The sequence below is a fragment of the Physeter macrocephalus genome, chromosome 15 (assembly GCF_002837175.3).
Source record: "Physeter macrocephalus isolate SW-GA chromosome 15, ASM283717v5, whole genome shotgun sequence".
NCBI classification, from domain to species: Eukaryota; Metazoa; Chordata; class Mammalia; order Artiodactyla; family Physeteridae; genus Physeter; species Physeter macrocephalus.
Window position 1 is genome coordinate 68,714,728 of NC_041228.1, and position 17,441 is coordinate 68,732,168.

The following is a 17,441-nucleotide window of genomic DNA, read 5'->3' on the forward strand; positions in this document are numbered from 1 at the left end:
AGGAACATGTATAAAGGTAGATTCATTTAGGGGAAAAAAATTACCAAGGATAAGTAACTTCCAAAGTTAGGAAGAAGGGATTGCATATAGGAGGGAGTTTTTTTGTTTGTTGTTTATTTTAAGGTCAGTTAAACTGCATTAAAACAATAACTTATCAGTAAATAGTGAGTATTGTCCCCTACCATTAGGAGAGTGATTAAGAATGAGGGTTAAGAGCAGACATGGACTGAATTCCAGCAACACTACTTTACTAGCTGTTCGAACTTCTGTGTTTTCTCATCTATAAATGGGAATAATGATACCTATCATCTCGGGATACTGTTAGGCTTAAGTAAGACAGTATAATTAAGGTGCTTGGTACAGTGCCAGATGCATCACGAGTACTCAAAATATTTTCCTTTTTACAACATCACAGTAATGGCTGAAGAGTATCCTATGGCTGTGCCAGGATTCATTTAACCAGTCCCACACTGTTAAACATTTGGATCATTTTCAATATTATCAGTAATAGAAACAATAGAAAAATTTCCTATACAGTTCTGGTTATTTATTTAGTCTTAAATCCTATAAGTGATTTGATGGATCAAAGAATATCAACCTTGCAAACTTGTGACATACATTATCAAATTATTGATCAATATATAGTTTTACCAAGTGAATCTCAATGTTGAAGGTGATCTAGTCAACTCTTGCCAATAGTAGACATTATTTTAAAGAAATACACTAATATGCAGGCCCCCCAAAATAACATGTTGTTATTTTACTTATTTATTAGACATTTCAATTTCTTCCTTTGTTATATTACAAAGCTCTTAGCCTCTAAATTAATTTAAAGTATGAGATTCGCAGGAAAATAGAAAAATAATTGGAATGGGTAAAAAAATTTAACATAGCATACTACAGACATGGCATTTCAAGTCATTTATGAGGAGAATTTTTCCAATGGTTTTCAAAGTACTCCCTGGAGCCTCCCCTGTAGGGAGGGTTAGAATGGGGGTAGGGAGTGTTGCCAGGTTGCAATAACTCTCATCCTTCTGCATTTGAACCAAATTTAACTGTTTTACATATTGAACTTATTGGTAAGTTGATGTGAAGGGTTCTGGACCTGAAAACAAACCAAAAACACATTTAATGCAAGGTTTGGGGACAACTGGTATTCTGCAATATAAAATAAAGAGACAAATTAAAAAGTTGAATCTCTCCCTCACATCATATACAAAAATATACATTAGCTGGATTAAAACATTAAATGGAAAAAAACCTCCATATACTACCAGAAAATATGGGCAAACAATAAACTGTTTTTCAAGCACACTTGTAAAAGTAGATCATAATGAGGGGCACTATTTGCCTGTGTTGGTTTTTTCTAAAGTGTGTGCCTCTGACACAGATTCAAAATGGTTCTGTAGCCAAAGAAGTGTGGAAATGCTACACTGACAATAGTAAGGCCAAGGGGTGCCTTAGGTCATTACCTCTATCAGCATGCCCAAACCAACCCCAAAATATATACTCTAAGTAAAACCAAAAAAAAAAAAGAATAAATAAATAAAACAGTGGCAAAGCAAACAAATGTAACTTAGGATCTTGTGCTGCCAGCACTCTGGTCACTAAGCCCTTCCTCTCCCTAGACATTCCAGAGCTGTCACTGCTGCTCTCTGGAAAGTCACGTTGTCATCAGGACAGAAAGGCTCTGAGAAGTCCTATGGCAGAAAAAGAAAACTTAGTTTACTCAACATTTCCTAAACTTATTTGACTGTAGAACCTTTCCCTCAATGATACCTATTAATATCCATAGAACTTGTGGAGCACACCTTAGCAAATGCCAGGCTATATGAAAATTAATCTTCGAATGGGAAAATGCTGGCTGAGGCATCCTTGTCGAGGATATACTGTCCATTTATCACTCTCCCATGTTGTGATTTGCTGACATCTAATGCCGATGCTTTAATTTAGTACACACACATAATTTCTTCAGTATACTGCTGCCCACTGATGTAAAAGGCCCCCCCTTGCAGACTGCCTTGGATTTAATTTCTTGTACGTCATCATTACGATGTATTTATATCTTGGAATACTATGAATTTACATACATGATTCACAGGGCTAAAAAAGTATGCTGGCTTATACTTTTGCTCTACTCTCGCCTATTAAAATATCTTATGAAACTATACGTATGAAAAATGTGTCAAGTACTTCTTGCTCTGACTTTTTGTGTCGTATTCATGGAAGGAACTGAATGAGACTGTGTTGAGGGCATAGAGCTAGAAGATTCAGAGACAGGGGTCAGGCTATTCTACAAAAACTCAAAATTGCTGCTTCAATGAAGATACAAATGTTTCTTTTAGTAAATTCTTTTACCCTTCAGGTTCTAAATTGAGGGAAAAGAAAAAGAAGAAAAGGCAACGCTAATATAACCGCAGTGATAAGCATTCTCCTGCTCCAAGGACAGTGGTTATTTCATCCGGCCATTGAAAATTAACGTAAATTTAAATTGTAAAATGTTCGGTTTGTGAGTATTAAGATTCAACTTCTGATCTACATTAAATGTGTCTCTGTATGTTTAATAATGTCAGTGCAAATGATATCTGTTTGCACAAAGTATTAATGACTTCCAAGATTTTTGCTTCTAGTTCAAGATAATCAGATCTCATAAGTTCATAAAAATTCTGGTGCTACAAAATCCTGGAATGTCAGTTTTAACTGAGGATCAATTGATAACTCTGTGAAGCAGCTTATTCACTGTAAGATGGGGTTATTATTTTTGAGTATTTGAAATCTGAATTAAATAGTATCTAATCTAATTATTAATGGGAACCAAAAACCAATTCCTCACTGTGGCTTTACTAGTTCACTTACAGCTACTGAGTTGTTGTGAATATATGTATGTGTATGGGTGTTTTGTGCAATTTCCCCTTCTAACTGGAATGTGGCATTGACAGTTAAAGTGCTGGTTCTTTAGAGTTTGGCATGTCTAGGCTACTGTGTGAAGTGAAATCTTTATTCATACATTGTGCCATGATGTCCTTTGGCTTTCATCTGATCCAAACAAAATCCTAAACTCAATGTGAACTCAGTACTAAAAAGTTCATGTTTTAAGGTGCTCATTTGGAAAATCATAAATAATATTACCTTGCTTTAGATAAGTATCAGAATGATAATTTTTTTTTAAATCTTATAGAGAATTTGTGGATTTTCTATGAACATACGCTTGGATCTCAGGCTGAGAAACTGCCATGGACGATAGCCATTCATTCATTCAACAGTATTTATTGAGGCTACTGTGTGCCTGGCACAGGGAATCCAACAATCAACAAACTGCCTGCCCTTATGAACAGCCTTACAGTCTAATGGGGAAGGAGGACAATAGACAAGTAATTATATAATTTCAGATAGTGATTCGTGCTGTAAAGAAAGTGAGGAGGATCAGGGAATGGAGAGTGAAAAGGACAGAAGTGCTGTTTTAGAGAGGTTGGCAGGAATGGCATCTTGTTGGAGCTGACATCTGAGCAGATACCTAAATGAATATTTTCCGGGAAGGTTTTCCAAGTAGAAGAAGAGCAAGTGCAAAAGCCCTGAGACAGGAATGTACTTGGAGGGTCTGAGGACCAATAAGGTGGCTAGTGTGGCTGAAACGTAAGTCAGGGAAATAATGTCAGAGAAGTAGCCAGGGGCCAGATCACGCGGGGTCCAGAGGCCAGACGACACGGGGTCCAGGGGCCGATCACACGGGGTCCAGGGGCCAGATCGCATGGGGTCCTATAATTTTGTAGTAATGACTTTGGTGGTTGTTAGGGAAAAAAAATGGGATGGATTGCAGAAGGCATGCTTTAGATAGAAAAGAAGTGGAACTCCTGTCTCTGAAAATCTTTTTTTTTTCCTTCTAAAATCAACTTTATTGAGGTATAATTTACATACAACAAATGCGCGCATTTTAAGAGGACAGTCAGATGAGTTTTGGCAAATGTATATATCACCATCACCAGAATCAAGATAAATAATAGTTCCATCAGCCTCAAAGGTTCCCTTGTTCCCTTTTGCAGTCAGTGCTCACCCCCTGACGCCCACCAGAGCCAGGAACTCACTGGAATTGGGGACTCATTATTTTTAATGTGGGCTTTAAGGACCTAGATCTGTGCTGCCTGATATAGTAGCCACTAGCCACATGTGGCTACTTTAATTGAATTTAAATCAAATTAAATGAACAATTCAGTCCCTCAGTTGCACTAGCCATATTTCAAGGGCCTAATAGCCACATGTGGCTAGTGGCTGCCATATTGGACAGGACGGGCATGGGACTTTTCCATCGCTGCAGGCAGTTTTATTGGGCAATGCTGAGATGTCACCCTGGTGGAATGTGACCTTCACCACACGGAGGTAGGCCAAGCAGTCTGAAAACCGAGTAAGCCATACACGTCACAACACCCAGCTTTATGTTACTATCTGTGTTTATTACCTTTATCACCAAGTAATTAATAAAGCCATACTTGGGCCAGGGTGTTTAAGGAGAATGGTATGATGATGGCAACAGTAACTATGGAGTTGTTCATTGCATAGAAATTCTTTCTCCATTACTAAATTTCAAGGATGTCCTATTTTTATTAAGGACATGCCTTTATAACTCATAAGGCACAATCTTGTTTTAAGTAAAATTAAACCTCAAAATCATAGTCTTACTAAATCTGTGTGTGTGTATTTTGGAAGGGGGGATTCTACAGCAAATATGCTGAAATAGAAACATTTGTTAAAACTAGTAGTGGGTTTTATATTATTTTTCTGTACACTCTTGAATGCTTGAAATATTTTTTTAAAAAGTAGGCTTTCATTTTAAATGTTGGATAAGACTATTTAATGTTATCAAGATTGTTCATGATGTGATTAAAGAATACAGGTGGGCTTCCCTGGTGGCGCAGTGGTTGAGAGTCCGCCTGCCGATGCGGGGCACACGGGTTCGTGCCCCGGTCCGGGAAGATCCCACATGCCGCAGAGCGGCTGGGCCCATGAGCCATGGCCGCTGAGCCTGCACGTGCGGAGCCTGTGCTCCGCGACGGGAGAGGTCACCACAATGGGGAGCCCCTGGTCCAAAAAAAAAAAAAAAGAATACAGATTAAGGACTTCCCTTGTGGTCCAGTGGCTAAGACGCTGCGCCCCTAATGCAGGGGGCCCAGGTTCAATCCCTGGTCAGGGAAATAGATCCCACATGCCACAACTAAGACCTGGTGCAGCCAAATAAATAAATAAATACATTAAATATTAAAAAAAAAAAAGAATACAGGTTAAAAACAGTATGCATAGTAGTATAGCATAACAGTCAGAATAGCTTAAGAGTCAGTATAGCATAATAGTTACATGTACTCTGGAGCCAGACTACTTGGTTTTAATCTTAATTATGTCACTTATTAGCAATGACACATTAAGTAAGTTACTTAACTTCTCTGCACCTCAGTTTCCTTATCTGTAAAATAAAAATGATAAGAATAGTACCTGGCTCATAAAGGTATTATAAGGATTAAGTAAATATATGTAAGGATCCTGGTGCACAGTAGATGCTCTGTAAGTGGCAACAGCTGTTATGATAAGGCTGAGGATGACGATGATACAATTTTGGTTTCTTAAAAAAGGATACTCCCCCCCCTTTCTGTTTTAGAAAAAAGAACTTGAACAGTCCATCAAAAATGTTAACAACTGTAACCTCTAATTGATAACAGACTTATTTTAATTTTCTTCTTTTTTACTTATAGACATTCTACGTCAAGTAATTCTTTTTGTACTTAAAACAATAGAAACACAGAAAGAAAATCTTGGCTTTAAGCCCTTCCCCAAAAGTGCCCTACAGTCTGGTAAGCAGTGATTTTCAAAGTGTGATCTTTGGACCAGTAGCATCAGCAGAACCAGACAACTTGCTAGAAATGCAAATTCTCAAGGTCCACCCCAGATGTACTCATTCTGTTTTAGCTTTATATTCGATTCTGATGCTCACTAAAGTTTGAGAACTACCGTGCTAAGGTATAACTTGTAGCTCTGTACTTGACCCCCTCACCTTTATATAGTGATAAATACTGCCAATCATTCTTCCTCAAATACTCTGCAACTCTTGTTCGCAATGTCCTCTTTCCACCCTTGGACATACCTTCTTCGTGAGCCTTTTGAGAGCTATTACTCCTCCCTATCCTCAGTTACTGCCTGGCAATAGAAAATGCAAATGCCTTCTGGAGCCAGGCAGGTAATTTGTCTCAAGGGGGCCTGGTGTACGACCTTAAAGAGTGAAGTGCTGGCCACTGCCCAAAGATGTTCACAATGTTTTGAAAAGTTAAACTGCTGCTGGCCAAACAAAAACACACCTAAGCCAAGTTTGGCTACTGGCCACCATTTACACTCACTTCTTGGCTAATTCTTTCTCAAATCACTAAGCAGCTATGATGTAGTGGAAAGAGTGAGTGCTGAACATGGAAGAAAACCTTGATTTGAAGCCCAGCTCTGCTACTTGCTAGCAGGGTGGTAATAATGATAATAATGTTAACCTCTCAGAGTTAAATCTTCTCATCTGTATAATAAGGACAATACTACCTATCTCACAGGATTGTTTTAAAAATTAAGATAATATACTTAAAAACACCTGCCATATAATAAGTCCTCAATAAATTTTTCATAGCATTTGTGGTATTTAGTTTCTTGTATTGTTTTGATTATATGCTTTATTCTACTTGTACTTATGAACAACTTAGTTTAGCCTATTTATTCTATTAGACTCTAGGCTCCTTTGGGACAGGGATGGCCTTCTGCATCCCTTTAAGTTCCTACAATACCTACTTCAGTAATTAAGTCCCTCTCACACCACCTCAAGCTTCAACAAAAGCTTGTGATTGTCTGGGGTAGGGATCTGGAGTGACAGAGTCAATTCTCAGGAGAGATGTACATTTCATATGAGAAAGTATGTGGCTTGCTTCTAACAATCCCCAAAGTTATGCTTCTTTTTCCAACATAAAAGAGAAAAAAGGATGATGGTTATTCTGTTAAGTGGAGGCCTTTTGCTTTTCACAGTTACCAGGTCTGTTAAAAGCAATACAGGATGTTCAGAAGTGCCATACTAGAAATTATGAAGAAAACGGGTTTCAGTTTTCACTTAATTTTGACAATTCAGATACAAGTGATACTGTGTAGGTATCAGAAGAGCTAACATTAGGTGCCCAGCTCATTCTTCCCATCTGGAATACTGAGGCAAGAACAAGAGCTATTATTTATCCCACAAAGAAGGTTATTAGGCAATTAATATCATGGGATTTGGGGAAGAGGAAGGAAGCATGTGTATCTCACATAAGCAGGTTAGAGGCTTTCTGCACTCCTATGGCTTTATAAGAAACAGAATGTCATATTTTGTCCTAACAAAATTTTCTTTTTCTTACTTTATAGGTACCCAGGCCTAAGTGCCTGTAAATAATTAATTTCACATATTGAATTTGGCCTGCTTAATATCATTTTAACATATAATAATATGGTTAACATATTATTTATGTTAGCTTTCTTACCTTCTGAACTTTGCATCTACAGACTCATTAAATAAATGACTTTCAGGTTAAATGATCTAATTTCAGAACTGTTTGAAAACTTACTTCCTCTACCTCCCCCCATTAACTATGCTTTGTACCAGGGTATTTCTATATTTTTCCCTCAAAAGCATAATCCTTAAAAGTAGGACAACTATAGTAACAAATGGGTTTAGGTATCAAATTTAGTTTGGGAAGAATGTTTCTAACTAATCTAGGTTCCATATGGGTAAAGGAACACTGGACCAGTCAAATGGATTGTGCTTGAGAAGCCAGGGAAAGGCTACCCATTTCTTCAGTAGGGTAGGAAGTAGTTATTCTGTGAAGGCACAATTCAGAATGAAATATTCAGACGCAATTTAAAAAATCTATTTCACTGTTTGCATGTACCATCAATAAGGAAAATTTCGCTTGGTGGTATTGACATGAAAGTACATGACAGTGTTAGAACTGCACACTTGCTGTTATCTTTCCTGTGCTCTGAGGCTTTCATCATGAGAAAAATACAATTTCACTGCAGGGGTAAATTCTCAGTCACAGTAGAAAATAATTTCCACTTAAAGGGCATATCTAATTTCTCAACTTATAAAGAATTAAAAATCAGTTCCAAGACCACTTGTGTAGTTTACCACCAAACTACTGTCAGAATAGAAATAAACAAAATTTCCTGCATGAATTAATTCTTTAAGAAAAACTTTATTGAAAATTATTCCCTTCAAGATAAATACCATTACCTATCTTGTACGGAGGTAACATTATTTTTGCAGGAGCCAGGTAGAATTGGGCAAGAAAATAATTAACATTTAAAGGATTTCTCGGGACTTCCGTGGCGGTCCAGTGGCTGGGGCTGTGCTCTTCCACTGCAGAGGGTGTGGGTTCGATCCCCGGTCGGGGAACTAGGATCCCGCATGCCCCACTGCGTGGCCAAAAAACTTAACTTGCTGGTTCACATTATGTAAATGTTGTTGTTCTTATTATTCATGTGATGACTGGTGTGTGAATAGCAGGTGTGGTGCTTGCAGGGAAAGAAAAATAAACCTTTAAAAAAAAATAAAGGATTTCTCTTTGAAACATATTTCTTTAGAAGAAAATTGTAGACAATAATTAGGTGAAAGGCAGTACTAATACCTTTTAGGAATGTCTATTTTACAGATGATTCATTTCAAAGCATCAAATTCTATTTACTCAAAAAACTTAACAAAGTAAACAGTAGCCTTGGCAGCTACAGAAAACTCGAATGGCCTCATGGACTGCACTGATGTATCTATTTTGTGCCAAATGTTTCAGAAATTTTGAGGCAGTTCACTTATCTAAGCTTTCAGAAAGCAAGAGTTTCCAGAATGATAAGTGAAAGGAGCTGACTGTACAATATTAAAATAATACTAGCTTCCAATTAACATATGAATGTGTTTTGCGTGAAGAGGCAGTTGCCTAGCACACAAGAAATAAAGTTCTGTGGCCTCCTTAAGGGCAAACATCCTTACAGCCCCTTGAGTCACTACGGGGAGATCCTGAGGCCTAACAAAAGGTCTGTGCTTAACAGCTCCTTTTTTCTCTTGTAGGAAGTAGTATAAAAAGCACTCTCTGTGTCTGAGAGATCCTGGTGATTTGACCTTGGACAAATAACTTAATTACTTCTAGTCTGTTTCCATAACTGTAAATGGAGCCAACAATACCTGGTAAAGATATTACAGGTGTGAGGATGAGATGATATATGTGATCATGTTTTGTAAACTATAAAGCAAGAGTAACCAGAAATTAGTTACTATTTTATATAATACTGTCCTAACATTTCCTGCCTATGTCCCTGTCTGTAAAACGGGTACAGATCTAGGTCCAAAAGCCTGTGAACTTGAGCAAGTCATTTCCTTTCTGGACGTGTGTTTCCTAGCAAGGTTATTATTGCATTATGAAGATCAAATGATATCGTGTATGTAAATGCTGTGACAGACATATATCAAGAACGCAATAAATGATAGCTGTTATTACTCTCAGGGTAGGACTGTAAGGATCAAACAATATTATATCTACTTAAAAGGCTTTGAATATGTATTTAAATTCTGTACACATCCAAGGTATTGTTATTTGTACTGTAAACTGCAAAGAGGTACATGGAACGAGGAAACAAATGGCGCCTCAATGACTCCCAGTAGAGAGGGGGGGAAAGGCAGAAAAGGGGGCTCAGGAGCCTCGGCGGCTTGTAATAGCCGTGGGAATGAGAAGAGAGGAGTGTGACAGAAGAAAAAAAAAAGAAAAAACTTTAAAAAATACTCTGAGAATCAATTCACTATTCTCCCCCCTTTTTCTCTTATGACCTCCAGCCTAGATTCGACCATTTCATTCAACTTCCCATCCCGCCATGTCGCTGGACATTTATTTACTGTACCTTCTTCACTGAGAGCCTTTCATTCCCCTCCCCTTCTAGGAGTCGTGAACTTCAGAACCTCTGCCTCCGACACTCATTCCCTTTAACTCTGTTATTAACCAAGCTTCCCTATATTCTTCCCTCCGCCTAAGGGGGAAGTGAGTCTGGTCGCACCGCAGGGCATCCTAGGAAATGTGGTCTCTCATACTCATTTTGCTTGGGCCCCAGAGTGGGGAAGATGACAGAAGACATACAGTTAAAACTACAACTCCCTGCAGGCAACGTGAGCGACTCTCCGCCTTTCTGCCCTCATTTCGAGTGCCTTCCTCTTCCTCCTTTCCGCGGGCGCCGAACCGCTTGGCCTCACGGTATTTGTAGTTCTTTATGCACCCAGGATGCTAGCACTTGATGGCCAGGAGAGAGGCTAGAAGACTCTAGTTCCCAGAGGGCAGAGCGAAAGGTGCGCTTGCGCAGTCTCAGTGAGGGCGTGTATGTCTGTGTGTCTGAGGGAGAGAGAGCGAGAGCGAGTGAGTGTGAGTGCGGGCTAGGGTGGTGGCCGTTACGTTCGGGGCAACGGCTACGGCAGTGGAGAAGTAAGAAGAGAAACAACGTCCGGTGCTTCCGCCTTCGCTTAGGAGGAGGAGGAGCTGGTAGGGAAAGGAAAGTGATTCGCCCTGGGCCTGGACTAGACCGAGTCGGGCCGGCGTGGGTCTGGGTATGAGCCTTTGAGGGTCGCTTGGGACGCGGAGCGAGACTCGAGAGCCGAGAACTATGTCTCAGCCGCCGCCGCCGCCTCCGCTGCCGCCGCCGCCTCCTCCCCCAGAGGCTCCGCAGACTCCGCCGTCCCTGGCGGCGACGGCGGCGGCTGCTCCGGGAGTGCTCTCGAAGCGGAGAGACCGGAGAATCCTCTCCGGGAGCTGCCCGGATCCGAAGTGCCAGGCGCGTTTGTTCTTCCCGGCCTCCGGTTCTGTCAGCATCGAGTGTACCGAGTGCGGACAGCGGCACGAGCAGCAACAGCTGCTGGGGGTGGAGGAGGTGACCGACCCGGACGTAGTGCTGCACAACCTGCTGCGGAACGCGCTGCTCGGGGTGACAGGGGCACCCAAGAAAAACACGGAATTGGTAAAGGTGATGGGCCTTTCCAACTACCACTGCAAGTTGCTGTCGCCCATCTTAGCTCGCTACGGAATGGACAAGCAGACAGGCCGGGCTAAGCTTCTCCGGGACATGAACCAGGGCGAACTGTTCGATTGCGCTTTACTGGGGGACCGCGCCTTCCTCATCGAACCAGAGCATGTGAACACGGTGGGCTATGGCAAGGACCGCTCCGGAAGCCTCCTGTATTTGCATGACACGCTTGAGGACATCAAGCGGGCCAATAAAAGTCAGGAATGCCTCATTCCAGTGCATGTGGATGGGGATGGACACTGCCTGGTGCATGCTGTGTCCCGGGCTCTAGTAGGCCGGGAGCTCTTCTGGCATGCCTTGAGAGAGAATCTTAAACAGCACTTTCAGCAGCACCTGGCCCGATATCAAGCCCTGTTCCATGACTTCATTGATGCCGCTGAGTGGGAGGACATTATCAATGAGTGTGACCCTCTGTTTGTACCACCTGAGGGTGTTCCCTTGGGCCTGAGGAACATCCACATATTTGGCCTTGCCAATGTGCTGCATCGCCCTATTATTCTGTTAGATTCGCTCAGTGGCATGCGAAGCTCTGGTGATTATTCAGCCACCTTTCTGCCAGGGCTCATCCCTGCAGAGAAGTGCACTGGGAGAGATGGTCATTTGAACAAACCCATCTGTATTGCCTGGAGTAGCTCTGGTAGAAACCATTATATCCCCTTGGTAGGCATAAAAGGGGCTGCTTTGCCCAAACTGCCTATGAATTTGCTTCCTAAAGCATGGGGTGTGCCTCAGGACCTCATTAAGAAGTACATCAAACTTGAGGAGGACGGTGGTTGTGTTATTGGAGGAGACAGAAGTTTGCAGGATAAATACTTACTTAGGCTTGTTGCTGCTATGGAAGAAGTCTTTATGGACATACACGGTATCCATCCTAGTTTGGTGGCTGACGTCCATCAGTATTTCTACAGGAGGACAGGGGTGATAGGAGTTCAGCCTGAAGAAGTCACAGCAGCTGCTAAAAAAGCAGTAATGGATAATCGCCTTCACAAATGTTTGCTCTGTGGTGCCCTTTCTGAACTTCATGTTCCTCCAGAGTGGTTGGCTCCGGGAGGGAAACTGTATAACCTGGCGAAAAGTACTCATGGACAGCTGAGGCCTGACAAAAATTATAGCTTTCCCTTGAACAATTTGGTTTGCTCATATGATTCAGTGAAAGATGTTCTGGTACCAGACTACGGATTGAGTAACCTGACAGCTTGTAATTGGTGCCATGGCACATCTGTGCGAAGAGTCAGAGGAGATGGATCTATTGTGTATTTGGATGGGGACAGAACTAATGCTAGGTCCACTGGTGGCAAATGTGGTTGTGGATTCAAACATTTTTGGGATGGTAAGGAGTATGACAATCTACCAGAAGCTTTTCCTATTACTTTGGAATGGGGTGGAAGAGTGGTCAGAGAAACAGTATATTGGTTCCAGTATGAAAGTGATGCATCTTTGAATAGTAATGTTTACGATGTTGCCATGAAACTTGTTACCAAGCACTTTCCAGGTGAATTTGGGAGTGAAATCCTAGTTCAGAAAGTTGTCCACACTATATTGCATCAGACTGCCAAAAAGAATCCTGATGATTATACTCCTGTAAATATAGATGGTGCTCATGCCCAAAGAGTTGGAGACGTACAAGGACAAGAGTCAGAGTCCCAGCTCCCAACTAAAATTATTCTTACTGGACAGAAAACAAAAACTTTGCACAAGGAGGAGTTAAACATGAGTAAGACTGAAAGAACTATTCAACAGAACATTACGGAACAGGCTTCTGTAATGCAAAAACGGAAAACAGAGAAGTTAAAACAAGAACAAAAGGGGCAGCCCAGGACTGTTTCTCCCAGTACCGTTCGTGATGGTCCTTCCTCTGCACCTGCCACCCCTACCAAGGCTCCCTATTCACCAACCACTTCTAAGGAGAAGAAGATCCGAATAACAACTAATGATGGACGACAGTCCATGGTTACACTTAAGTCTTCAACAACGTTTTTTGAACTTCAGGAAAGCATAGCCAGAGAATTCAGCATTCCTCCATATTTACAGTGTATTCGATATGGCTTTCCTCCTAAAGAGTTAATGCCACCCCAGGCAGGAATGGAAAAGGAGCCAGTTCCTTTACAGCATGGTGACAGAATTACAATAGAGATTCTAAAAAGTAAAGCCGAAGGGGGTCAGTCTGCAGCAGCACACTCGGCCCACACTGTGAAACAAGAAGAGAGTGCTGTCACTGGTAAACTGTCATCTAAGGAACTTCAGGAGCAAGCTGACAAAGAAATGTACTCCTTGTGTCTTTTAGCAACGTTAATGGGTAAGATCAATTTAACTCAGACAGTATTTCTTAATTGTGAATGTAATACACTGAGTTTTTCTGATGTCTTCATGGAAGAAAATGGTCATTGTAAAAACTATCTGATTATATATTTTAGAAGAAAATTATTTTCTTTCGTTTTTTGACTGTGGATAGATGTTAGTGTGATTTTCTATTGAGTAAATATTAGGAAAACGTAACTAAGAAAGTGAAAGTAGTCCCTTAATTGTCACCAGATTATTTAAATATAACGTATTCTGGTAATTGTTTTTTTAAAAATAGGCTTGTAATGGATCCATTTAAAGCCTTTTTCATTTTTTCCCCCTTGGCTCTATGAGCCTGCCCACTTTGTCCCTTTTCATTTATTTTTAAATTTCATTTTCCTGCGTGTCATGTGATTTCAGGACTTCCTGTTTGATGAATTGCAGTTTCTGGGTTTATATGCTCACTGTACTCCCACCTAATGGTCTCTCTCATCCATTTCCTGTTCTCCCTTTCCCAGTTCATCATGTTTTTCTTATTTGTACATTAGGATTTGTGTTTAAGTAATTTCCTTGCTCGGTGACTCTTTGCCATGAATTGTAATGAACTATTATAACTGATGAGAAACATAAGGAACCGAGGTAGATATTAATGAGGTTGCTTAAGAAGCATTTCTTTTTAATAATTCAACACAAATTAAAGGAAAATATATTATCAATCAAATATATGATTTAAAGCTTTAGATGATTTGGGAAATGATCCAATGGTGTACTTTTTACATTATTTTTATTGGCTAATCTTTATTTTTAAATTACTGTTAATATGCTTAATTAAGGCTTGAAATAGAAGTAAAATTGAAATATATTACATATTAGAGGGGCCTTATTTTTGCTGAGATGAGAGCTTTCAACTGGAAAAGTGATCTGGGTTTTGATTGTGTTTTCTAAGGGTACTAAATATCAGTGAATTGGGCCTTGACCTTCCAAAACGAAGATTATTTATTTCTGGCTTGTTAAGTTTGGGGGCCTAGTAGTTAATAGGGGATCTAAAAGCCCTATACAAATTTATAATTTAATATTGCTGACTTTGTTTTGGCAGACATAGTCATTGAATTGGGGGCTATGTCAAGAAATGTACTAGCTAGGCACTTTGCATTTTTTCTATCTCTTAAGAGTTTTTAGTTTCTTAGAGACTGCGTGGAATAAAGGAAAAGATTGTGAATTTTGGAGTGAGAAAGACCTAGAATTTGAATTCCAGCTCCACTACTTGTTAATTTAGTGATTTCAGGCAAGCTGCTTAACTCCCCAGTAGTACTTCAGTTGCCTCCTATACACAAGATACCCCTTGTAGTTGGTACATAGGGCAACAGCAAAGTACTCCCAGAACTCTGAAAATTTAATAACATCATTAATAACAGAATGGATAAACTTAGATATGTGCTGAAGGCACTTTTAAGAAAACCAACAATATCCCAGGTCAAAACAGGAAAAGAGGTCTTTCTTCATAGAAGAGGAACTCTTGAGGATGTGGCTCATATATAACCTTGGATGTTCAGCACCTGGTATGGTGCCCAGCAGGGAGTGGGCGCTTTGAAATGTTTTTTTTTGATTGAATTAAATAGATGACATTAACATATCCAAAGAAAGGCTGTGTCAGCAGAAATGGAATGGATGGTCAGCACTGAACACTGAAAAAGTTGAAAAGCAGAATTTGGCAATGTTTATACACTGGTATACAAGGGGAAAAGATACATCAACTGGGGTTCATGAAAATTCTGGTAACTAGAAAGGTAATCTCAGTTGAGGGGCAGGAATATTTGATCAGTCCTCACCGTGGCCTGGCTCAAAGATCTGAATCCCTTTACTGATTCCACAGTCACCAAGTATCTAGTCTGATCACTCATTTAGCTTCCTGATGTAAGTATTGATAATACAGGTGAGAGTGCAGGTGAGGATTATATTCACTTGGAAGGCTGTGTTCTCCATGTAGATTAATAAATTGGCACGGGTGAGATTATGTTCAGTAGTCTAAAAGTCTGGCCAGCATAATATGTTTCATAACGAAAATTAGTAAAAATATAATTCTCGTTTACAGTTAGTCACTTTTTGAGGTTAGATTGAGGTTTCTGGACCTGAATATCTGCGTACTGGACTGTGGACTGCAATGAGTTGACCGAGATAACGTCTTCTTGTTATGATCTCTTCCCTCTTCACCTCCAGCATTTATGTTGCTGCCCCTACAAACCCACACATTTCTTTAAGTCTCCCACTTCTACTCCGGACACAAAATTTAAGCATAAAAAGAGTGTTTTGCTAATTTTATGGTGGTGGTTCTTGAGAGACTTTCTGTTTTAAAGTACTAAGACAGTGCCTGGCCTGTATTAGTCCCTCTATAAACATTAGTTTTCTACCTCTAATTCTCTCATAACTGTATTTGAATTACATAGAAGTTTTTTTTTTTTTTTTGGGCCCCCTGCCTTGTGGGATCCTAGTTCCCCAACCAGAGATTGAACCCATGCCCCCTGCAGGGGAAGTGCAGAGTCCTAACCACTGGACTGACAGGAAATTCCCTGGAAGATGTTCTTAATTAAAAGTGATAGGTTTGTAAAAATGTCAATTTGGGGTTAGCTAAGTAAGTACACACAACCCTATGTGAAGAGTGCTGAGGAACTCTTGGTGTTTAGATTGGAGAGGGCTGAAAAATGGAAAATGACGGTTTATTTAGAAAATTGCAAATTTCAAAGTGCAGAAATAACTTTGTGAGTTACCAAATGTGAGCTAAGCTGCTGGTATGTTGGCTTAGAAAATAGCTCATCAAGCTTTCTGCTGTTCAGATAGCTGCCTCCTTCTCACTTAGGTTAAGGCTTTAATACCACTTTCTTAAAGAGGTTGTCTCCTGACCACCTCATCTGAGGGTTTGAGAGACCTTTGGTAAACCACTCTATTACTGCACCCTGTTCAATTCCCTCTTAGCACCTGTTATAAGTTTTCATTATCTTGTTTGTTGGTTTACTTACTCATTTGCCTCCCCCATTATAAACTCCACAGAGGCAGAGACAGTAGCCTGTTTTATTCAATGATGAATACTTTATCACCTAGTACAGGCCCTGGCTCTTATTAGGTGCCAAGTTCATGCTTGTTGAATGAATGAATGCAGATTATGTCAGCAAAATGAACATCTGCTGTGAGCTAGAGACTGTGCTGTAGGTACAAAGATGAATGAGACATGGTCCTTGCCCTCCATAAACTTACCTGCAGGGTCTCAACTGAGGGCATCCCATACTTTTATAGTTTTCATTTATAATTTTTATACCTAGAGAAAAGGAGGCTGGAGATCTGTTGATGAAAGCTATAAAAGTATGGGGGAGATATATACATATATATATATAGATAGATAGATAGATAGATAGATAGGATTGTGTGTCTTCATTAAATAGGCTGACTTCTTGAGAGCCAGGGATGTGTGTGTTGCCTTTCTACTGTTTTTAAGTAGGATATTTATTAAATAGAATTTATATCTATTATTATTTGTATCAACGAGACTGAGTACATCAATCTTTTGCTCAGTTCATGGAACTAGTCACTTTGAATCTAACAATGGTAGTTTAAAATTAAAAAACAGTGTTCTACCTGTAATATTTCACAGATTTTAATCTGCTTTATCCAGACCACTTGGACATTATTAAACAATTTTTTCAGACTGTTATCTTCATTCTTTATATAGTATGTGAGTGACTCTAACTTTAGCATTGCAAAATATGTAATTACATTTTCTTATAGACCCGTTTTTTGTGGATTCTATTTTGTGGTAGATAGATAGTACATCATCCACCATAAATACTAGGCTAATTTCTTTTTCATTAGATTGTATTCCACTAACTTTTTAGTTAATTTTCTCTTTCAAGAGATAAAGACAGATTTGTGAAAAACGGTTTGTCAGTTTTATACATACTTTGTCAGAGTTGCTGTAATGGAATTAGGCTATTTGTGAGGTATTTACCCCACTTTACTTACAAAGGTTATCATCCTTTCAGGGGTTGAGAAATTTGTGTGATTTTTTTTTTTTTTTT

General features: G+C 39.8%; 1 protein-coding gene and 1 long non-coding RNA gene across 3 annotated transcripts in view; one reads left to right on the top strand and one right to left on the bottom strand.

Annotated features, from left to right (window-relative positions):
* Window positions 1–724: 724 nt before the first annotated feature.
* LOC114487834 (uncharacterized) overlaps window positions 725–17,441 on the bottom strand; it is a 48,580-nt gene continuing 31,863 nt past the window's right edge. Inside the window, exons 3-4 of one of the 2 annotated variants that reach the window (XR_003683282.1) lie at window positions 11,912–11,996; window positions 725–1,105 (exon numbers count right to left, since the gene is read on the bottom strand). This is a non-coding gene — a long non-coding RNA (uncharacterized lncRNA). Of the gene's footprint in view, window positions 1,106–11,911; window positions 12,050–17,441 lie in introns of those variants that run through there. The other variant, XR_008619443.1, reaches the window with a different exon arrangement.
* Window positions 10,460–17,441, top strand: part of VCPIP1 (valosin containing protein interacting protein 1) — a 24,827-nt gene continuing 17,845 nt past the window's right edge. Inside the window, exon 1 of the mRNA XM_007130855.3 lies at window positions 10,460–13,390. Coding sequence (XP_007130917.1) covers window positions 10,678–13,390 — 2,713 coding nt within the window. The 5' untranslated portion in view covers window positions 10,460–10,677. The remainder of the gene's footprint in view (window positions 13,391–17,441) is intronic.